Source organism: Egretta garzetta, unplaced genomic scaffold (genome assembly GCF_000687185.1).
Source record: "Egretta garzetta isolate BGI_Z169 unplaced genomic scaffold, ASM68718v1 scaffold480, whole genome shotgun sequence".
In the NCBI taxonomy this organism is placed as follows: Eukaryota; Metazoa; Chordata; class Aves; order Pelecaniformes; family Ardeidae; genus Egretta; species Egretta garzetta.
In genome coordinates this window covers 275,658-299,936 of record NW_009258312.1, presented here as the reverse complement: position 1 = coordinate 299,936, position 24,279 = coordinate 275,658, and the positions used below count along the sequence as shown (strand labels likewise).

The 24,279-nt window shown below is 35.7% G+C and overlaps 1 protein-coding gene across 1 annotated transcript in view; it reads left to right on the top strand.

The window, feature by feature from the left end:
* The window catches only part of LOC104126726 (contactin-associated protein-like 2), an 838,919-nt gene that overhangs the window by 565,540 nt on the left and 249,100 nt on the right, over positions 1-24,279 (top strand). The window contains exons 5-8 of the mRNA XM_009639331.2: positions 5,983-6,186; positions 8,475-8,659; positions 11,882-12,025; positions 18,390-18,654. Coding sequence (XP_009637626.2) covers positions 5,983-6,186; positions 8,475-8,659; positions 11,882-12,025; positions 18,390-18,654 — 798 coding nt within the window. The remainder of the gene's footprint in view (positions 1-5,982; positions 6,187-8,474; positions 8,660-11,881; positions 12,026-18,389; positions 18,655-24,279) is intronic.

Genomic DNA, 24,279 nt, shown 5'->3' with positions numbered 1-24,279 from the left:
CCTTGTTTACCTCTTCCCCTCTTTCTCACTTTTTTTTGCACTTTATATTTTTTTAAAAAAGATTTCCCCAATTGCAGCCGTAGCCTCTGAGAAGAGTCAGACTTCACTGAATTGCAGGTGAACTACTGTATTTGATGGCTTATCTGTCTTTCCTACTAATTCTGGTAGTTGAGTGGTGTGAGGGACGGAACGGCTGGACATCTGTCTCAAAGTTTGCCCACATGAAGCTAACAGGACCTTGCAGGGCAGTAGTGTGAGCTGGCTCCCCGCCCCCCCTCCCACCCCCACCTCCACAGGCACAAGGACAGCGGTGAGGCCCTGGTGACACCCTATCAGGTGTGAACAACCAGCTGGGGGCATGTGCACGTGTGTGATCACCCACCACCGAGGAAGTACAGACTCCTGCGATGGCGCGGATCCATGGTAGTGACTGTCTGCGCTCTTCCATCCGGACCTCTCGCTTGATTTCCTATCTTTCCTTCCTTCCTTTCCTATTGCTGCTTTCTCTCTTTCCCCCAAACAGTTAATAAATGTGTGGATTTAGGACATCTGGCCTCGTTTGTGTCTTAATCTTCCTCGAAGGGATCAAACCTGAAACAAGAGGTTGGTCCAGCCGCCCCTGGCCTCCCAGACTTGTTTGAGGTCAGCTAGAAAGCAAGGGGCCCTCCCCCTCATCCAAAAAAATTAGATTCTAACAAGTGGCTAAGGATGAGGAAAAAATTATATTTACATTGCAATTATAGGAATTATATGGTTTACTGTTTAAGTACCATTCCGCATCATGGTAATTATCATGATATTAAATAGCTGAGTATCATCATAGTAGCAACACAAGTCATTACCACAGTTCTACATATGATAACTCTTAAACATAATTGCTATGTAATCTTAAGGTGATTGAATTATCATGCAGACCCATGTGCATGCTGCCAGCACAGCTATGTGTAAAAAAAAAGCTGCTTAATCAAGATTATTGTGGTTTCTTCTTTTCACTGAATGATTTCCAAAAAATGGCAATTCCAGGGCCAGGTTTTGGAAAAATATGCTATTTTTACTCAGCTTTGTTAAAGTGTGTGATGTGAATTTGCTTCAATGAATGGTGTGAAGAAAATGTATGCATAATTGCATCAATGGCATAGGTACAGAAGGATACTTGCCTTTTCATGGGCAACATGTTGTGAATCCACAAACCCACAGAAGTCAAGTAATTGTCCTGATCAGCTCTGGATCAGATGCCTGACTGTTAAAGTAATTTTTGCAGATGTTACAAAGTGGTACCAGCTAGCCTTAGGGGGAAGATGATATACCCCATGTAGGGATTCCTATAACCATCGGAAAGTAAATTTAACAAATTTTAATGGAATAGAATCTCTGACACTGTATAGGGAATGATATTTTTGTGATGTGTATTTGTTATGAAGGTTGCTTAAGCTATAATGCCTATCAATTTTCTTTGACTTGTAGCCTTTGTTCGAGGCAGTGTGTGTAGATTCAAAAGAATATAATCTGTGTAGCAAATTTGCTTTACGTAGAAGTAAGATTTTTGTGATAATAGAGTGACTTTCATGTAGATATTTTTTCTATAAACAGATTTCATGCTTTTCTAAAAGTTCTTTTCTAAAAGTACAAACAAAAATCTTAAGAAGGCATTTCTTGGATCTCTTGACAGCTTGTAAAGCAAGCAAAAAGAACAAGTTGATACAATCTCTGTTACAATATTTTTCCAACTATTTTCTTTGTTTCTTTAAAACAAATTCCAGAAGTAATGTATTTACTTGAGTTGTGAGTGTATACAAGATAACCCCACCTCTGAAATCACATACTGTTACTTCTGAATACAGACTCAGAATATGAACCAGGGTGGCCTCATTTCTGAATGCAACATCTGCATCTGTGCCTGAGAAAATGTGTCCTCCTTGAATGCTGATAACTTTTAATGGATTTCTTGCACCACAAATACAACATGCCATTCTGATATTTAATTTTGAGCTGATTCACATTCCTGGAATTTGTCATTCAGAAGAACTGGATCAGGCTGAGAGTTGTAGTTGTACTTAGAGCTTAATAAGTATTTATTATTGGAATGTGTATTTTAAGGTGTGTTTTATGAACAACAGTGATATTTCTAATATATATTGCTGCATTATGATATACATGAGATATATATTATATACTAATAAATATGGAATATTGCAGTCAGTTTGTGATGCTTATGTTTTATGCATTGAATAAAAGTTCTTTGCTGTTTAGTTGGTATAAACAATGAGTGGGTCAAAGTTTATAATTTCATCAAAAATCCTTAGGAATATTTTGGGGATAGGTTCAAGTTAGATGGTTGTAATCTGTTTCATTGCAGAGTTCCACTGCTAATAACAAATCTGAGACCACTGGGTCCAAGTGTCCTAGTCCATTGTCTGTTCAGAAGCAGAGATAAACAGGCACTGCATGATTATTGTGCAAATAACATCTCTGTCTACCTGCCTCTCCTCTTTCTAACCAGAAGAGTCTAGAACTGGTTCTTCCAGTTAAGTGTTGTAAGTAATGGCAGGAATGGAAGGTATACGTGGCACAGGTTATTTCTAGCCTGGTAATTAAGGGTGAGAGAATGCTGTGGAAGCCTCAGCATATGATTCTACATAATCTGAAGGAGTGGTTAGAATGAAAAATACAGAAATTTAACGTTCTTCCTTTTGACCTCCTTTCCGCAGACATGGTAATGGGTCAATGTGATCTGTTAAAAAGTCTGCGCATTAAAAAAGAAACAAACAAACCCCTTTGCCATTGGAAAAAGCCTTCAAATCTTTCAGTGACTACAACCCACCTGTTTAATGACAGTTACCTACTACTGATTCAAATATGTTCAAAAACTAGTGTGAAACAGAAATGCATTTCAGATTAATCTTTTAGAAAGGAGAGGGACAATATCTTACGGAGACATGAGGAAACTTGCATTATAGAATCTATGTCCTCAGTCTTCTAGATCTTTTTGACTCCCATAGGAAGGATTTTGTGGAGTCTTTGGCTGTTTTGAGTAAGAAAGAAAGTTTATTTGAATGAATTTTCTGATCTAACTTGAAAGGTTAAGCAGAGTGATTAGACTTACTTGCCAGGTTTAACACAGCTTTTTTGGACATGCTTAAATGCTCCTCTCTTTAATACTAGTGGCCTTTTTGTGTCTGAGCCAATGTGTGACTACAAGTGAGTATGAGACAGCATGTCTTACATTTTGATCTCAGGTAGACTCTGAAATACATACACTTGACGCTGGTTTGCAGAAAACATTACTTATCTTTAAAACAGATATCACATACTTCATCAGCATGCAGAAAATCATTGTGTCAGCAAAACAAATGACCTGGAAGTAGTAGAGAACTATTTATTACACAAGTGATTTGTGGGGAAAATCCTGAATGATGGAAGCATAATATGTTGGTCTTCATATTTGAAAACTTGTTATGCTCAGTGATGTAAGGATGTATAAACAGGCATTTAACCAACATGACTGCAAGCCTCATTCTCAATTGGGTGTGTTTTAGTTAATGAATACAAGATGGCTTGTGGATTTTTTGACTGAACAATGAAATAGAAATAATTTATGAAATATTGATTGTGGGTTTACATACTTTCCTCTTGAAAATAAATGCTCAACATCATGAAGCTTGATTGAATGTTCTTCTTTGACACTCAAATAGCTCTTGTATCACTGTGAAAAGTACTTCAGTACTTCTGGAGATAATAGAATGTGAAAAATCAACCTATATATATGCTATACATAAGCAATTCTTTCATAGCAATTGAGGACACAACAGTAGTAAAAACTGACTCATCAGACCATTTTGATGGTTCCTAAATTCTCAAGACAAGGATGGATGTAGATGTTCGTTTAGACTCTTCTCTGAACCAGGGTATATTATTTCAGAGATTAGTTGAAAGTAAGCATTTTTGAAATGTGTGCTCGACATGTAAGAACAAAGGCAACGGGTTCTAACATAATCAGCTAATGTATACCATACAAATTCAAACTGGAATATATGCAGTTATTTAGGCATAGTGTACAAAGTGTTTTAACAGGGTTTTAAAAGATTCTTCTGTGTAAGTTACACAACAGCGGTGGGTTTGTTTCTGTGTTTTTGAGGGGGTCTGTAAGTTTTAAATTACTTCCCAGAATAATATAAAAAACAAATTAGGAATTTTAAAAAGTCGCAAGCTGTCTCTGAAGAGCATCCCACAAAAGTAGGCAAAAATCAGAAATGGTTCAAGAATATATGGTAAAATGCCATCTTTCATTTCATTCAGAGCACGAAATGACTGGTATGAGTATAGTATGCCAATAAGAAGTGTGACGTATGCCAATAAGAAGTGTGAATGGTTTTGAAGAATATGGGTGGGAAATACTTTTTTCTTTTAAAAAAATCAACATTTTGTCATTAACTCCTTTTTAAGAATTTTACTCAATAACTATTTAATTTGTCAGTTGTGAATAGTGAGGATGAAATGCTCATACAAATAGTAGCTAAGGCACTGGTGACTGATCATAGTTAAGCAGTTTATGAAGGGGATTTCTTAAACAAATATGTATAAATTTTTAGAGGTCAGTATCTGTTTACAGTCTGTTACTCAGCTCTGCTTAAAAGACAAGATTCAATACTCAGTAGAAGTGTATCTGTTAAATGGAATCAAGTTATGTGGCTATTTTTACTGTGGATCTAGCCTCCAGAAAATTGTGGCTCATTCTTTAGAGTAGAGATGTCCTGGTTTCATCTGGGATAGAGTTAATTTTCTTCCTAGCATAGTGCTGTGGTTTAGATTTAGGATGAGAAGAATGCTGATAACACACTGACAATTTAGTTGTTGTTAAGTAGTGCTTACACCAGTCAAGGCCTTTTTTCAGCTTCCTATGCTCTGCCAGGTATGCAAGAAGCTGGGAGAGGACACAGACAGGGCAGCTGACCCAAACTGGTCAAAGGGGTATTCCAGACCGTATGATGTCATGCTCGGGGGGAGTTGGCTGGGGAGGAGAGCCGGAGGGGGAGGACTGCAATCACTGCCCAGAGACAGGCTGGGCATTGGTCAGCAGGTGGTGAGCAATTGCATTGTGCATCACTTCCTTTGTATATTATTATTATTAATAGTATTGTTATTACTACTGCTATTTTACTTCATTTTATTTCCATTATTAAACTGTTCTTATCTCAACCCAATTGTCTCCCCCATCCCACTGGAAGGGGGAGTGAGTGAGCGGCTGCGTGGTGCTTAGTTGCTGGCGGGGGATAAACCAAAACAGTCAATATGAGACAACATGAAATTTTATAGTGTCATTATGCAACATTTATATGAATATTGGATTGACTTTAAGTAATAATGATTGGATCCCTCAATTTTCTTCCCAGATTTTGAATAAAACCAAGTCTGGAACAAAAATTAGCCCAAATGACAGAACTTATTTTTCTTCTCAAACTCAGTTGAGGTCACAACTTACACAAAATTTCCATATAAAACTGGACTAGACAAGGCTTAGGCCTATGGTTTACATACAGTCTGAGGAATCTTTTAAAAATGCTAGGCAATTTCTTTGGGCTCATGATTTGCTGTTTACAGTCCTCAGAGATAACGGTACTGGATTTTAAAGAGGTATAAATGAATGATTAATGACCACTCAAAAGTTTGTCTTTCATTTTCAACTATATTTAGGAAAGTGTGCATGGCAGCAACTATATTTCAGAGAAACCAAAAGATTGTAGCATTTGTCCCCTTGAATCTGTTTTTTTTATATATCCTATGGATTAAATTTATGTCCTGCCTGGTTCCTACTTTTTATAATACTAAATTATGGTCAAAAGAAAACATATTTACAATGCATATCACACTTGCACATTTTTTTTATTCTGTTCAGGTACAATCTACATATGGCATGTCTGTTTTTCCTGTGGCCACAGGAATATATAATTTCTCATCAACAGTGTTATTTGCTTTTTCCTTTAGGGGCTGATGTTATCAATTTTGATGGCCATGTAGTGTTACCATACAGATTCAGGAACAAGAAAATGAAAACACTGAAAGATGTCATCTCTCTGAAATTTAAGACCTCTGAAAGTGAAGGTGTAATCTTCCATGGAGAAGGACAGCAAGGAGACTATATCACCTTGGAACTGAAGAAAGCCAAACTTGTTCTAAATTTAAATTTAGGTACGCTTTGATTGTTTAGTTTTGTGTGCTTCTTACTCCCACGAGGATTTTAGGTCAAATATTACATCCTTTTTTCCCAGATAATATGGTAAGCCACATCATTTAATGATATAATTTGGTGAAAATGTTGTTAATTCCCTTTCTATATGTTTCTTTTTTCTGTTCCATTCTTTCTTTTTTACTCTGTCTGAGATACCGTGAAAATTAGATCATACAGGAAAACAGGATCAGCAATATATTTTCATTAGAAACTTGCCACAAACTAAAAAAGCTTTGCTAGAATTATATTTGGCATTAGCTGTGGCTTTGTGTGAGAGAAGGACACTGTCATCAGTGCTAGAAGAATAAAGGTCACCCTTAGGAACGTTGCAGCAAAAAAGGTATCAATCTGGGAAGCTACAGGTCACAGGAAGTTGAGGTTCGGCAGCCATCCTAGAATCTGAGAAGTAGGATTAGGAAAGGAAAGAAGACATACTGGTTTATCAGGCAATCTTACGATGTAATCCTGTATTTCTTACTGTAATTCCAGCCTCCTTTTTCCCTCCCAGTGAAAGACTACAAGCTTGTGAATGAGCAGATTTATAAAGTACATTTATTATGAAAAAACCCACACATTTATCTGGTCTCAGGTAATTTTTTCCTTTCAAACAAAAGAGTTTTAGAAAAAGGTTTCATGTAACTTTCCTCAGTTCTCTTAGAGACATGTAAAGAGCAAATTCATTATTTACATTGAATTGTAATTATTTCCACTACCATTTTCTCCTGCTCTTTTTCTAAAGATCAACTTAAGCAGATGATGAGGAGGAAAGCACATCTTACTATAGCAGTTATCTATTTTTAACAATTTTAATTTCAGTATTTATCCATTCATTTCCAGTTTCTCCTTATTCTTCAGTTCAGTCTGTATAAGTTATTATAAATTCCATATATGTGCTTGGTGGGGATGTCCTTAAATCTAGGCTGATAGACCCTGTGACACACGCTCAGTTAATAAACAGAAGTAATGATTTATGGTGTTATTCTTCCTCTGCCTGAGAGTATTGTCTTTGGATCAGAGTCACTTGAAAAGGATGTTCGTTTTGCCTGGTGAAATCAAAAGACTTAGTTTCAATTTATCGTGTCAGGGGGAGGATGGCAAGACGAGGGTAGATTTAGATTTCGTTTTGCACTGGATTTGACTTTGCATGGAAGAAACTGAGGCTCATGGACATGCATGGAATTTGGTTGTTTGGGGTGTTTTTTTTAACCAACAGCTGTTGAAGGATCAGTGGCCTTCAGCAAAAAGGCAGTATGGTCATTTGTAGGGGAGTAACGTCTTAAACCATGGAAGTGTGATTTGCCAGAGTATCTTATCAACATGCACAAACGTTAATGTCTGAGTTGCAGGCATGCTTGATGGTAAGAAATTCTCAGCTCCAGAAATGCTTTAGGTCCTCATATATTCAGAACATGGAAGATTGCACTGAGTTATTGGGCAGTGTAGCAATTTTTTAAACTTACTGCTGAATTAGTCATTTGCTGCTTCAGTTGAGATCCATGATATCAACCTTTTCTGTCTTAGCTATGTCAGTCAGATTGCAATGAGATGTGATCTCTGTCTAGAGTAGCTGCACTGGCAAAAGCTGCTGGAAAACACAGCAGAGAATTGCAAAAGTATAATCTTGCTAGTAGTTTGACTTCCAGAATAGGAAGGTTGCTGCAGGAGGAAAGACTGAAATAAGCTATGTTAGAAGATGTTTTTTGCTGCTGTTAGGTCAGTCTGCTTTGAGCCTTTTCCTGTATGCTCACTGGTATAGCTATACTGGCAAGAGCCTACAAAGTGTAGAACTCAGACTGAAAAGGCTTTTTGTTACTGAAATCTGTTATCAGGCATCATGTCTTCCTGAACAGTCATAAATCAGTACACTTCCAGGGAAACTCAGGACCTGACCCAAAGGTGACAGCTTTTCATTTCTGTAGTGTAGAGATAAAACCACAGAATACCCCTAGCTGAAAACACCTTTACAGCTGAAAGTTGGTATTGCTTCTCTTGTTTGCCTCCACATCACTACTATTACAAATAACTGTTTATACAGTTAACTGATCAGATACTTGCTGTATTTGGTCTAGCTATTTGTATTTATGGTGGCAACACACCACTGGGCAGATCTTAGCTTCATAGCGGACTGAATTCCTCCAGCTTATTGTGTGTTTGGTATCATTCAAGTGAAATATTGACAAAGCAAGAGTAAAATGTTTGCCTAACTGGTGTGAGGCGAGAATTGCTATTGTTTCTCTTCTCATTTTAGGCAGCAACCAGCTTGGCTCTATTTATGGCCACACATCTGTGATGACAGGCAGCCTCTTGGATGATCACCACTGGCACTCCGTTGTCATAGAGCGTCATGGGAGAAACATCAATCTCACCCTGGACAGACACATGCAGCACTTCAGAACCAATGGAGAATTTGATTACCTGGACCTGGATTATGAGGTAGTCAGTGAAACTTGCTTGTTTCCATTAAAACTGGCTTTACAAAGATAAGCCCAGTAAGAACAGAAAACTAGTAAAATTTAAGAGCTTTTGGTACTTTTGTACATTTGTTTTAATTTTTTTTTCCTTTACATTTCCTGAAATTCTCTTTCCAACACTATTCTCTCTTAAGTGTAAATTAAGTTTCTCTTCATTATTCTACCAGATCCCATCTGGGGTAAGAGTCATCTCGGCCTTTTGTTGTAAAATGGGAGATCTATGTTACTCAGCAAGCTAAACATACACTACTTTTAAAATCTCTAAAAGCAGCTGTTGTAAGCAGGAAGTAGATTAAAAGAAGTATCTTACAATCTGTTATTCCATTCAAGTGGTAATTTTGCACTTGAATCAGAAAGCCTCATTCTGTGCTGACATTCAGTATTTATTTTTAGCAAAGCAAGCAGATTAGAACCTTTTTACTAATATGGATCTTGATCTTTCTTGTCTTATGTAGGTAGCTACTTCCTTGCATTTCCACGAATATGCCATCAATAACTTTTTTATAAAGAAGCAATAAGGAGTTAGGAATGTTCTAAGAAAACTTTGTTTAATCAGTCAGGTTAATGCACACAAGTATTGGTAGTAATTAAACTTGCATTTGTTGTTTGATTACACTCTGGCTTCTGCTATTACGAACTTGTTCAGTTCCTCTAAATTGTTATATGAACTTCAGCACATTGGTTATTACAAACTTTGATATTCTTGCACTGTTTCTAAGAAGAATTAATGTGATTGGCTGAGCTAAATACATGTATTTCCATCCTTACAACTTTTTAAGCTGTGAGAGGGAATCAAAATTATGTAATGCAGAAAAGTTTGAATTAACTTGTGTATTGAAATTTTTACAACCAATCTTTTGATCAAGAATATGATATAAATGTTTGAAAAAAATTACTTACAGTTATAAATATTACTGAATCAGATATTTACTTATACTCCAACAAATTTTCATTAATTCCTTCTTTGGTAGCAGTTATGATGAGAAAATAACGAGCAAATTTGCCTGTATCTCTATTGCTCATTGGGCACTAAAGATCTGAATTGAGCTACTGAAAACACATATACATAGATTTTATTAAATATTTTCAAGTAAGTGAACTACAGAAAAAGTTAGGCTGAAGCCAGGGTTGAGCAATTTATTAATATATATACATATATTTATATATGTAGCACGTTTACATAACAAATATGTTGTATATAATAAATTTACCCCTAGTAAGAGCAGAATCCAGGAGATTCACCTTCCTCTCTTCTCTGACATTAGAAACCTCTTTGGCAGTTCTCAAAGATACATTTCAGTCTCCATGTACATGGATCCCCTTGTGTTTAATGGAACTTATTTGAGTGTGGATGCATACATGTTTCTGTGGTTCATATAAATGCAAGTGCCTTAACCTCTTCTTCCTTTCATCTCAGTTATCTCACTGGTTTTGAAGTTAGTCATCACAGACTAAATTTAAATGTGTTGACCTTGTAATAAATTAATCACAGTGGATAAACCTCAAAGAATCAAAACTATTTTTCACAGAAAAAATAGTTTCTAGGTTAACCTCTTTCAGAAAAGTTAAGTAAGCAAAAAAGAGGAATAAACATTAGTTCTGATTTCATTTCCAAGATAAAAAAACCCCCAACCCTATGAGTTCCTCTTAACTCATTGTCATGGTATGTGTTTTTTGCAATTTTTCTCCTTTTCTTCAAAATGCTTTCCTTCCCATTTCCTCTTACCCAACCACATGACCATAACATGGAAAAGAATGGTTGACAGCCATTAAAATACTACATTCACATTCTTCAGTTCACGTAAAGTGCTGTATTTTCTCTAAAGTCAAGTCATGCAAATTTATAATACCTGAGGATATGTCCCACAAAACACTTTGACACAGCTGGTATGTGCTATTTATAAAGATTTTGGTTTTCAGCTGTATAGCTTTAGTTCTTCTTATGTGCCAAGTCAAAGCCTCCTATTTGGGATAGAAAGTGATATCTTACATGATTTTAAAATGGAAAATATGTCCCTAGAGCTGCGTTTTCCTGCTCTCAGTAATAACAAATGGAATTAACAATGAATGATATTTAAAAGCTTGGGTCTGCCAAATCTCAGCAGCAGACTACAAGTAGACATTTTTGTGAGCATTTGTGGGCAGGGAAGCTAGGTGTCATTACTATTTATGCCATCATCTATTGGATATAAATACTTAGCATAGATTGCAGGGACTAATCTCATGAGTCCCTTATTCTTCACAGTTGGGCTGCGAAATATTAATGAAAACGCGTTGCATTTATTCACTTCCAAACATGTCAGAAAAGATCCTGATGCAGCAGAGACCTGTATAGTCTCTTTGGAGTGACAGGGAGAGACTTCATAAGAGATAAACATTTTTAGTTCATAAAATATTTGTTTTTCTTCATTTTTTAGTACTAGAGATTCTGGATAACCCAGTGTTCTAAGGTGATTAAATTCAGCATGAAGAGAAAAACAATTCCTGTTTGACCTTGATGGCTGTGTCTCTGCAGGGGTTGTCTTCATCTCTATGGAGCTGATTTGGCCTGCTAAGTCATGCAATAACTCCTCATTTGCTATAACTACACGATAAAAACATGTTCTCAGTAGTGGAAGTGCTTCTGTCTAACAGGGGATAGCATCTTTAACTATGTGATTCTGCAAAATTCTTCCAGATGAAGTAGATATATAAACATTAAAGGAAACAAACGTATCATATTGGAGCCCACGGCTCCTGTCTTATAGTCTGAGCTCTGGCACACAGTTAGAGCTGACTGAATGATTAGAATCAGATTATTCAGCTAACTTCATGTCTAGTCTTGTTTAGAAAAATACTGGGATGGACATTTAGTCCATGTTCTTTGTTTGAAATACATATTGTTGAGTAGCAATCAGAAGAGCAGTCTATATATAAACAACTGTGATGTGTGTCTGCTCACTATTTGGACAATTGTAATAATACTTGGGATTTACTACCATAAATATTTGCAATCACAAATTAGTTACATATTTTTTTCTGCTTTTGCAGTGCTTATTTGATACTTCCTTTTTCTGTAAGCAGTGTTGCCAGCTCTCTCATTCACCATGTTTGAGTGTTCAAAGAAAGCAAATACATCTACAGCAAATTTGTTTAGAAGTTTTGCCCTCCAGTAACTCTCCACCATTTTCTGTTTCATTCAAAGATAACCTTTGGAGGCATGCCTTTTTCTGGGAAGCCAAGTTCTAACAGTAGGAAGAATTTCAAAGGCTGCATGGAGAGCATCAACTACAATGGCAATAATATCACTGACCTTGCCAAGAGGAAGAAACTGGAACCTTCTAATGTGGTAAGAGCATAATTTCATGGTCATCTAAACTTCTGCTTCTCCTTCTAAAGGAAGCTAGAAGGTTTGTGAGTGTGTGTAGCTGATATCCTTGTGATATGCTGGAATGATATAGAACACAAACCAAATTCTATCACCCAAATATGTCTGAGCATTTTACTTCTGGGGTCCTGTTTCATCTTTCCAAAATTAACCTTCAGTATCAGAAAATTTTAAAAGAAAATCAGCTGAACCAATAAGTACTTCTTTCCTTTCCTCCCAAATTATAGTACTCCAAAACCAGTGCAGACAGGAGTTATTATTAAATTAATTGCAGCTTTCTTGTGGCTTTAAATCCTGGTGTCTTCCATCCCTGCAGAGCTAGTTGGATTGCTGGAGTGCAAAAGTTATTGGAAGGGAATGCTTCTGTAGGCCTTTCTGGTAGCTCTGAAAAGCCTCAAGATACTAGACTTGAAAATCATTATTTAGCTTATTACCATTATTAACATTTTGTTCTATTTTTTTCTCTTGCTTAAACATTGATAGTTACTTCCATGTTCAGACTTGCAGCTTTATGGGCAGGGTCATTAAGAAAGAATGTGCTTTAATTACCATATTTTAAAGGCTCTAAATGTTCCTAAAATTACTTTCTGGGATACAAAGGCAATGTGGGAAAGAAATAAATGTATTATTGCCATGGGTTTTAGATGGTCCAAATAACTTGTTCAAGGGTTTGTTCTGTATAAGTTCACAGCCTTCACAAAGTCCTGCTAACAATGTGTATGGTTCCACTGTTGCTTTTCTCTTTTATTTAATAAAACTAAAGCATTACATGTGCAGTGATGGTGAAGAGCAGAGAATTCATTACTATTTGATTACTCCTTGGATAGTAATACTGAAGTTCCATGTAATTGTATGAACAATACAGCTAAAGGGTCAAGGTAATACAAAGGATAATTCTAAATATGTGATATTTGCCTATCCAAACTCAGTAATACAGCCTGATTTTTAGAACCTTTTCTATACAGAAATTTCTTCAGTATTGTCAAAGGCAAAGACCATGATATATATGCCGTGAAGGAAGACTACACTACTACTACTACTAAATTTTTTAATTTTTTTTTTTTCCCAAAATTGCCTTTGATTTCCTGCCTGCAGTGCATTTTAAGCTTGTCATGTAACCATGATTTTCAAAGATTGATGCCTGATTTAGGAAAGGATCTTTGTACAGGAGCAATCTTTCTATTTTGCACAGTTGGGTCCACTGCAAGTTAGTAGGATATATTCCTAAAGCCTCTTTCTGAACAGAAGTGTTACTTAAGGGGTTTCTGTAGTGCAAATCCTATCCTTTCGAAAGTGTGGCATAGCTAGCAAGCCTGTGAGGTCTATATAAAATAATCTCTCTGTTTTTTTATTTGTTTGTTTCTTTGTTTATTTGTTTTTTATAATTATGTTACCTGTAACATGAAAGTAAAGTACACATAAGAAGCTTCAGCAGTGTTAGTGCTGCATCAAGACACTCTGGCATGCTAGTTTAATTTGATGGTTCTGTTGATTTTAAACTCTGAGAATGGCTATAAAAATAGAAGTGACCTTTGTTTTCAGTAGAATTACTTAAATTGCTTCAGCTCTTCAAAAGCAAAATCAACTTAACTCAACATGGGTTTTATGTTTTGTACAAAAGCTTTTTTCCTCTTAGTTTTTAGCCTGATTTAGCATGCAAAATAGACTCAGTTGAGACTATGCTCATTGTTAATCCTGTTTATGATGATGGCACTTAAGCAATCCAACAAGGATCAAAGCTCCATTGTAGGAGATCCTGTACAACCCCATAACAGTAGGCACATCCTGCCCTAAACAGTGTATTATCTGAAGAGGCAAGACAGACAAAATGTAATGAAGTGGAACACAAGCAAAGGGGGGGGGGGGGGGAACAGAGGAAAGAAGGATATTAAAGAGGTGTGAGAGAAGAAAAAAGTATTCTTACATGCAGATAATTGAATTTCAGAAGTCAAACAGTGAGAGGGAGTTAACAAGTTAATTTTACAGAAAGAGGAGGTCCAGAGAATCAATGATGATAATAAGATTATAATCTTCATTTGTCTCTGAACAAAATTAAAGGTAAAAAAAATTGTAGGTCTCATATACATAGGTGTTATGAGTGAGAAAGCACCACCAAGCATCTCTTTAATTTATTGAAGAGTAAGGACAATTAAAAAGTGTTATTTAAAAGTATGTTAAGTTTAAATAAAGTCCAACACTGACTTTAATAATGTATTTCTTTTGGATGTAGAGCATAAGAATAAGGGGGAAAAAAGTTTGGCAATCCTTTGTGATATATAAGATGGCAGCAGTTCTTTGGGGAGAATAAGTCAGATGGATGGTCTGGAGCAGTTATTGTCATTCTTATTAGTGGAGCCTGATTTGTTTTCATAGAAGATAAATGAGGCAAGTGATAAAAGATGCCCAAAAGGGAGAGCTGGGGAGAAAATGATAGCCGAGACAGAGTGTAAGTATCTGCTTTTATCCTGAATGAAGTTGCAAACAAGTGTTGGCAGTGACTAACCAGCACAGTAGGTGTTAACTCTTGTAGACAACTTGACTCGGGTCTAACACAGAAACAGGGAATGTACTTGTAAGCAGTCTTCCAGTCCATCTTTTCCATGTTTTCTACTAAAATATAGCAAGCTTTGTAGGACTTTCATTACCTTGCATAACTGAAGAACATTGACCCGTGTACCACTAGTAAGAAGAGACTAGAATATGCAGCTAACAAGAAGTCTAGAGAGAGTTTAGGAATTTAGTCACTTTATCAAATTTTCCTACCCAGAGATACATTAAGGGCAGGCAGTGTGAATACTAATTGGATTTAATTTCCACAGAACAGTTTCTCCAGTTTTAAAGCCTGTAACTGCTGCCCTCCATCCTTACATCCACTAGGTTTATGTTCCACCCACTTCTGCAGCTCCTATGCCATGTATCGAGTACAATCATATAAAAACTTAAGATGAGTGTTTTATTTAAATTATTTGTATTAATCAAACATGTTAAGCTCAAAGATGAGTAGTAAGCTATTTTGTGAAAAATACTGAAATAACGTGATAAACATCAGGTTACAGTACATTGCAAGTACTGTATAGTCCATCCCAATTTAACAGGTATTATAGTCTTAATAAACTCATTACCTCTCTTTTGGGAGCTACATATTCAACCAGTAGCTCTATTAATTGGGAAAGGTTTTAAGACCCAGTAGTATTTCCACAAGGGATAACATCTGAATGTGGATAGGCAAAAATGATTTATAAGCAGTAAACATGAAGCTAATTTGCAGCACAGATTAAAGGTCATGATCCAAAGATTAATATACACAAATTAAGATGTTTTCACCATTTCCCTTCCAATGTAGTACGAAAAATTCTCTGGTAAGACTAACACTTTCTGTATAAATGTACAGCATAGATTTGACTTCCAGATGTCATTGCCCAGAAAGTCACTCGGAATCTACAGAAAAGGATCTCTTTCTCTTTGAAAACAGGGATGCTATTAGAGAGACAAACTGCAGATTAGCTCAAAGTCTTGACCTAGACTTAGCGAGCAATCTACATCAGATGGGATTTATTTAAAAGAGGAGTCATCTTGTGAATTAGTCATAGAGGGAATCAATAATCCAGTTTGGATTAATCCGAATAGCTCAGTAGCGAAAATACTAACTAGAAGAGAAATTAGAATTATGTGTTACTTCCTCAAGAAATCTTTTATGTAGTTAAGCTGTTCACGATAAATGCATTTGCTGGTGTGAAAAAGGATTTGAATGAAGTTGGTACCATTAATATTAATAGATGTTATACATGCAAGTATCCCATGCATCAGGATGACAAGAGAGTGTCAATTGGATATGAAAGCCTCCTTGTTATGAGGAAATTGTCAGTTCCTCTAGGAAACAAGGCACCAAAGAAACTCTTTAAAATGTCTAACAAAATGCTTTCTGAGCACTACTTAATTGGCATCTGTAACTGAACTGTGAGATGTCAGCTCCTACAAAATGCTGTTGCTTTCTGTGTCTACACAGGACTGTCTTAACCATGTAACAGAAATTGTTTCTAATCCATAGGATGACTATTACATTGAGAATGTTAATGAAGGGTTACAGAGGGTACTTCAGCCACTCTCCAGGGTTTTTTTCCTATATGTAAAATTTGTGGTTTAACCAAAAGTATTCTGTAACACGAAAATGTTCAGACTAAAACTATTCAAACAAATGTGTTAACGATTTTGATTTAATACTTAGTTGGCTGAAAACTTAAAATCTCTAGGCAACTTTTATACCACCACCCCCCCCACCCCCAGAATAGCCAAGCAGCTTAGCAGCAAAGGAGATAAGATGAGGTCCTTTGCCTTCACTTAGAAAGTATTTGTATTTTCTCTCATCACACTGTAATTTAAAAGTTTCCTATAGTTGTTTTAGCTAATTATTTTTCTAAATCCTTCGATATTTTGTAATCGATGGAACATGGGTAAATGAAAAGGACATGTTTTTTATCATAAAGATAAGAACAAAACTTTTAGATCAGTATAAAAAAATCTCTTTTCTAGTTCTAGATTATTGGAAACATCTGTGTTACTTAACTGATAATGGAGGCTGCCAACCTGATAGTCTAGCTGCTACTAGTTCTATTGGCCTTTACAGGTAGACTGTGTGGCAGTATAACTTCTGACGTTCTGTAGGAAAAAAGAGGTGGTTATGCACAGTAATCTAAAGATCTGAGTGCTCAAGAAACTATTAAATTTGTTCATTTAGCTTTGACATGGAGATACTATACAAGGAACTGAATCTGCCATATATGGTATCTTGTTATGAAACAGATAAGGTGTTTTCTGATGTGTTGTTCTTCTAACAAGTAACAGGTTTGGATGTTGGTAAACCTTGCTTCCTTATTGATGTCATCTAGCCTACCTCCAATTGAAAATAAATACTTCTAAAATAATTTACTTAGGACTTTCCTCCCACATATTTACAGACAGAAAGTTCCTATCTTCCTTCCAAATTCTCTGACTTCCCTCAAGACGAACTTTCATACGCATTTATACACTATGAATACAAAAACATGAGACATAAAAGCTTATATCAGAACGTTTATAACATGGATTTTAAAAATATTTATGTGATAAAGATGATGACTGACTCTTATTAGGATTCTGAAAATTGCTTAGGTAAACCTCACCTCTAAACATCTAGGTACCTCCAAAAATGTTGTTCAATCCTTAATATTTTTTTAATGTACAAATAAATATCAAAGGAATTGCTATCTTGATCACAGTAATAATATTTTTCATATTGCATCAGATAAAATTTTTCCTTCCCAAACTGAATGGAAATTGCCACAGAGTATCCATCTGCCACAGGGGATCAGAAAATCTAACCACAGAACAGGATCCACTCTACCATGTTAGGGTAATTCTTCAGCAGAGGAAGTTTTCCTGTTACATTTGCATTGATGCATTAAAAAGTCAATTCTGGACAGAGATTGCTAAAATTCTTTATGATTTCTAAGGAAAAAAATGGTAATATGTCCTACCATTGTGGTCTTTTGGGAGAAATGACATGACACGCAGAGTGAAAAACTCACATCCCTAATTCACATCTTCGAGTCTGCATTTTAAAGCTTCAGAAATCGATAAAGTTGACTGGATTTTTGTCAATTTCCCAAAAAGTAAAATTTTACAGTGTGAAAACTGCAGTTTCTTTTAAAGAGAAAATTATTGACTAACTACAAATATTAGGCATTATTCATGATCAGCTACTCCAAATCCTTCTGCTTCATGAAATGAGGTATTAGTTTATCTAGTATTATCCAGTAGAAAACATAACACAGAGGCTAGCTCTTACACCAGGTATTATACATCCTCCTTTCACAACCTCATGTATTGTTTTGATTGACACTTTGCTATAAGGGTATTTGGAAAGCTGTATTTAATTTTCATAGGAGGATGAATTACTGCTCTGTTATAGGCGTCTTTGGTGACCATGAACAAGCCAAATTTTCTCTGTGATACATTTCTTCATCTCTGAGTTGGGATTATTAATGCTTTCGTCTAAGCTTTACCTTAGACTATACCTCTTCAAGTCAAAGAGTGCCTCTCATTGTATGTACAGTACAAAATATAATGGGGCCACCACTAGACAAAACAGAAGCATCAGCAAGAACATTATAATAGTAACAATAATGGTAATATTAATAACACGTTTTTACATGTGACTTGCATCGATCACAGTAGTAGTCTCTAGGTTGAATGAAGCCTAGAATACTTTTCTAGAGGTAGCTATGAATTTAGTGGAATCTTATGGTTTTGCTTATGCTTTTGCTTTTTTTTTTTGTGTTTTACTTAGGGAAATTTAAGTTTTTCTTGTGTGGAGCCACATACAGTGCCTGTCTTTTTCAATGCCACCAGTTACCTTGAGGTTCCTGGTCGTCCAAGCCAGGATCTGTTTTCAGTCAGTTTCCTTTTCCGAACCTGGAACCCCCATGGACTTCTTGTCTTCAGCAACTTTGCAGATGACCTGGGGAATGTTGAGATTGACATAAATGAGGGCAAAGTCAGCGTCCATATCAATGTCACCCAAGTGAAGAAGAACCGAATAGACATCTCATCAGGTAAGTGGTTTTTTAAATTGGTGTAATTCTTGTTGATATTGGACCTAAAAATTAGAACAATCGTTGTACAAAATTTAAAATTTAAATTGCAACTATATTAAATCCTTTATTGTATGTTTAATTTAAGTAGAGGTAGAAGAATATTAAAACAACTATTAGATTAAAAAAGAAGACACAAATATTCTTAATTCTGTTATGAAAACCAGAAAACATATCACCTCTTATCTATGAGGCAGCATTGTTTCCTATTTTCTTTCTTCCATCTGTCTTTCAGTCTTCTCTGCAAAAATAGTTTTCAAAAGAAGAGGGTACTCTCTTGTTGAGAGTAGCCTAATAATTAGGCTGCTCCTATTACTTCGTAATAATTAGGAAGCTCTCATAAAAAAAAAAAATTGTGGGTTGGAAAATACAGGGTTGCTTGCAAATGAATCTATCTCCACATAAAGAAAAAAAACAGTGATTATTCTGAGTAACATATATGGCAACCTAGATTGTTCACCAAAAAAGGGATGCCTTTTTTGGCTGAAATCATCTGTGTTTACTATTTTTTTTTAATTTCATGGTGGAGGTATTTCGTTCTTCATCAACAGGATTGATATATTGGTATACCTAGGAATGAGGATATTGTCTATGTAGTCATATAAACAAGGACTTGAGAAAATGTAAGAAAAAGAAAAAAATACCTTTTTTTTTCTTTAATGAGAAAACATACATTAACTAGCAGAGTAACATTTCATTTGGCAAGTGGACATTTTTGTGAGATTTCTCTTTTCACCCCATTAATGAAATAGAGCTGAGAATGAAATGAAATGAAATGAACTCTTTTAAAGATTGAACTGAATAAAATATGAATAATAACAACTAAAAATCAGAATGTACCTGTTTTATAAAATTAAAATGTTATTATGAAAAACACATCATATCTCTTTCCATCATTACAATTTTTAGCACAACAAATCCATCCCACAGAAGTTTGCATTTCATTGCCTTTGTTATATAAATACGCTCATGAAAGAATTAAGTAATGTTTTCGTAATACTCATGAAAAAGAATGATTTGCTAAGGTGCTAGTGCATCATAATTAGGAAGCACATGGATTTATCACCCTCAATTCTTTCTTCCTTAGCTCTGCCTACTGAAATTCCAGTTTACAGACAGAAGTGGCTACCCATGATACTTCTTCAGGAGCTTCCTTGTGCCTTTCTGGTCCAAGGAAGATTTCAGTGCTGATTAGCTGAATATTATGAGAAATAAAAATTTCACCAATTTGCCACTAATTTTGCCTACTGTAAATCTTGATACAAAACCATTTTCAGATTCCATTAAGTTTACATTCTGGAAAGCAAACACATATGAAAACTGTTAACTTGCTACTCTGTTTTCTCCAGAACTTCACCCACAACAACAAAAACTCCCCAACTATTGCGATGTAAAGCCAGAGTATTCATATTCTGACTTTCTTCTGAAATATTCTGAATTGAATATTATTCAGCATAAATATTTTCAGCCTTTATGATCAGTTTACATAGTAGCCCAAGAATCACATGCAGCCAGTGATTTTTATAGCTATGCTGCTGTTCTTAATCTCCATATAATCCAATGTCTACATATTACAGTTTGAATATCTTAAAGAGTTAGTACTTTCATTTGTTATTATAATTTCTACCATAATAAAAATGCATTTATTGGTTAATTTTCATTGTATGGACATTTATATTTGCACAGCCATCCTGGGAAACATTGATTTACTTCAATACTTTGTTCCTACTTTGTTGCAACAGGCATTTCAGTGCCCATGAAATGAATTGTGTGTGTGAACATAAGAAAGCAAAATATGTTATCTGCTGGGGAAGCCTGCAGAAGGAATGTTGCTGTTGGACTGTAAATATCACAGCAACCTTCTTGTTCCCTTCATGTGCATGGAATTAACAGATGTCAGCATATAAACTTGCTGAGTTTATGTAAAGTCAAAGTGGTCTGCCTTTGGGACAAAGATTTCTGGCTGTTGTGGTCAACAGATCAGAACAGATAAAAGATGCACACTTTTTTCACTGTTTCTTTTTACTTACAGCTGACAAAGCAGATTTTTCTGTATTCAGGTGTGCAGCCTTATATGTAACTGCATGTGTAAGATATGAATAATCAGATTTCTGTCTACTGGGAAGTAGCCTAAAATTAGGCTAAGACCATAACCTATACGCAGGTGTGTTTTGTATTTCATAGCTTTCCTGTACTTATGCCTGTCACCTGTAATAGTGTCTTTTCACTGGAGGAAGCTAAATTCTCTTAGTCCTTATTCTATAAACCTCTCATAATTTACTAACTTACTTTCATTAGCAACTTTTAATGTCAGCTTTCCATGTAAACATGGGAACATCAGCAGTTTATTCAGGGGTGTAGTCTACTGCTGGTTATAGAAATAGTGGTACTGACTGGCAGGAATTACATGAGAGACCTGTATGCTTATGTGCAGGTGGCAGAGTTTGTTCCTGTGTGTCTCCACATTAAAGATACTGGTGTGGAACAGAGTTGTGGTTTGTCTGGTTTTCAGTGTCATAATATTCCCTAAACACCTTCAGGCTGCACACACTGACTCAGGGAGCTCTAACTTAGCATGAGTGGAGTTCAGATAAACAGGAGAGTCTAGACTTCCAACCTCACGTCCTGCCCACTGGAGATTTCACTATATTCAATTGTTCATGAACTTCTCTCAGCTTCTTGATCTATCTGTCTTCTTCATCTTTATTGGAATGATAAGTCATCCCAGTACTTTATTCTTGGAATATTTAAAATAAAAAAAAAAATCAGTAGTATGGTTTTGTATATCTGAAGCTTCTTCACTCATTGTTTGGAATTCAAAATTGTCTTCAGCCTGAGTGTGAGACATATCTACTGTCTGCCATGCCTTAATTCCCTCTTTCATTCTATTGTTGCGACTTTTAAAAAATCACAGGTATTTGATGTTAGCATTAGCAGTTCCTAGACAATTTTCTCTAGATCACATCTTGTTTTGCAAAAATACATTTTATTTTCTTCTTTAATGATGGTAGATACCATTTATCTTGCTGCTTCTTTCACACCTTCAGTCACTTTCAAACTTCTGTCTCATCTCCTTACATGTGAGTAAAGCATTTAAATGTATCTGTATTATGAAAATTTCATATTTATTTTATATGTGCTGAAAATAATCAGGGATGATTGCATATATTGTAGTCCAGTATGTATGATTTTTGAGTTACTAGTAAAAGGCAACAGACTCCATGCTGACCTGGCAAAGCAGAATCTCAGGTTTTACTTCACGTGGCTGTAGCTTGTTTAACAGCAGCCAAAAGACTAGTCCCTCACCTGTCCTGGGCTTAAGCCTGGTGAATGGTAGAAGCAATAAAGAGCGGGTAAAAAACAGCAATACATTTTTTACTATCTCAGTAAGGTGTACATTCTTCTGCCCATAACACAATTTTGAGTGTAACAGAATATTTTACCTTAACATGCAGTTTAGCTTTCAGTTTGTAGTTCATATGAAAGGGACAAACATGATTAGTCCTCGTGGCTATATTTACTGCCTGATTTTGCTCACTGAGTGGATTTTTTCCTTTTTTCATGATCTTGCCAGTTCTCCCTTCAAAACAGGTCTCTAAAAAATAAAAAATTGCTTCCTTCCCTGCCCAGAATTCTGTTAAGTGTCCAGTAAGCACTGTTTAGCCGTGAACAGACTGGCAAAGCTGTCATACAAAGTCAGTGGTCTTGATTTCGATATTTCTTGTGTTAATCTTACTTAGACACTACCATTTGATTGATGAGAGTTATATTAATAAACTTGCTGTTAGTAAGAGGAAAATCAGGCCCATTGAGAGCTGAAATGAAGATTTAATTAGAAGAAATAAGCTACTGACTGTGCAGAATTACACAGGTGAAATACTTAAAGCTTACGTATAAATCAAGAGTTAAATATCCTATTGAATTTTTCTCTACAGAGTGAACTGTGATTAATGTCTTCACAATTGTGTATGTCCCAGTATAGGGATTAATAATACAAAACAATCTCAGAAAACAGTCAAGAGATTTATCTTTACTGCTCCATGTTATTTTGGACTAAATTCTGCTTTTGGAAACACGGGATTCAGGCAAAATTCCTGTAAGTTGTTTACCCAGGGGATTGATGGAAGCAATACTAGGCTGAAAGGATGGAAGAAAGAAGTGTTATTTCTTTCTTTAAGAACTTTTTAAAAACATATTTCCAATGTAGTTTTGCATACCAAAGGGTTCTGATTTTCTGCTGTAGTTTTAAAAGTAATTAAATTTTAGTATTCGCTACCTGTTTACCCTAAGAACCTACTCAAAATTTGTGATCTTGTGATTAGAAGAGTAAATTGTTGATGAAGTTGTACTCACTTAGAAGTTTTAACAAGCTAATGTCCTCTTTCTTGAGCACAGAAGAAATCAGCAACTGGAAAATGTCATACTCCCACATCCATCTTTGCCAGAAAAAAAGGTTATGAAACTTTTCCCAAAGCCATATGCAAATTCTGTTCAGTGTGGGGTTAAGCCACAGCCCGTGTCCCAATTGCCTCCTTTTCTTCCACTTAGTTGTATCTACCTGCTTCATCAAATTAACCCACATTCCTTCCTAACAAACCCAAACTTTCCTGATGCTTTCAACATAATTAAAAATTGGTAACCCATTAACAAACATGAAGAGTGTTGCTTTGTTCGAAAATACAATACCAGCATTCAAAATAACACTTCCGTGGAATCTTCTAATGGCTTTCCAATGTCTTTAACAGAAAAACCCATATTCCTGTTTCAGTATAGAAAAGAACTTCTCTGCCTCTTGAGAAAATGTGAAATTTTCACGGTAGCAGATTCTAAAATAATATCTTGATTTATCCTCTGTTTAGTTTGTCACTTGTCTTTTCATAGACGGCTCTGACATTTCATTCTCTGCTCAGCTTAAATACTAGAGGCTTTATGAAGATCCCTTGGATTTCACCCCACAGTACAAATGATAAATCACTGAAGAAATACATCATCTCCTTTGACCCATAATATCTTAACAGAGAAGTTTTCAGAGCGGCCAAAATCTTCTGCCATTTATTGAATTAATCTACTTGGAGCTCCTTTTTTCCCCTTCTAACTCTCCTAGTTAACATCTTGTTCTGTATATTAGCTGCTGCTCAAGGCTGTCTTCAGTTCCTCCTGTCAACCGTAAACTTATTAAAACTTGGGATATGAATATCTTTTTGTCATATTTATCCGTATTAAATAAATCAGACTTCTCCCTGTGGAATCTCTCTGGGAAGGTTTCCACCCTTCTGTCTTTCTGCTAGATCTCAAGTCATCTGAATTGCAGTTCATTTATATTTTAGACCTCGGGTTAAGATAACATTCTTCAGGTAATAAAATGTCTCTGTCTGACAGATCTAAAGTGGTACTCTTCCAGTGACAATTCCCAGGGGCATCTTATGCGGGAATCAAGAAGTGTTTTTACCTGTTGCTAAATGAAGGTTTAAATAGGGAATGTGTATACACAGAGTGAAAGCACACTTCTGGTAGGAAGATAGCATTTCCCACCAGGTCTTTACCATATTTCCGATACTAGGTTATACACTGAATGTTAGTAAATGG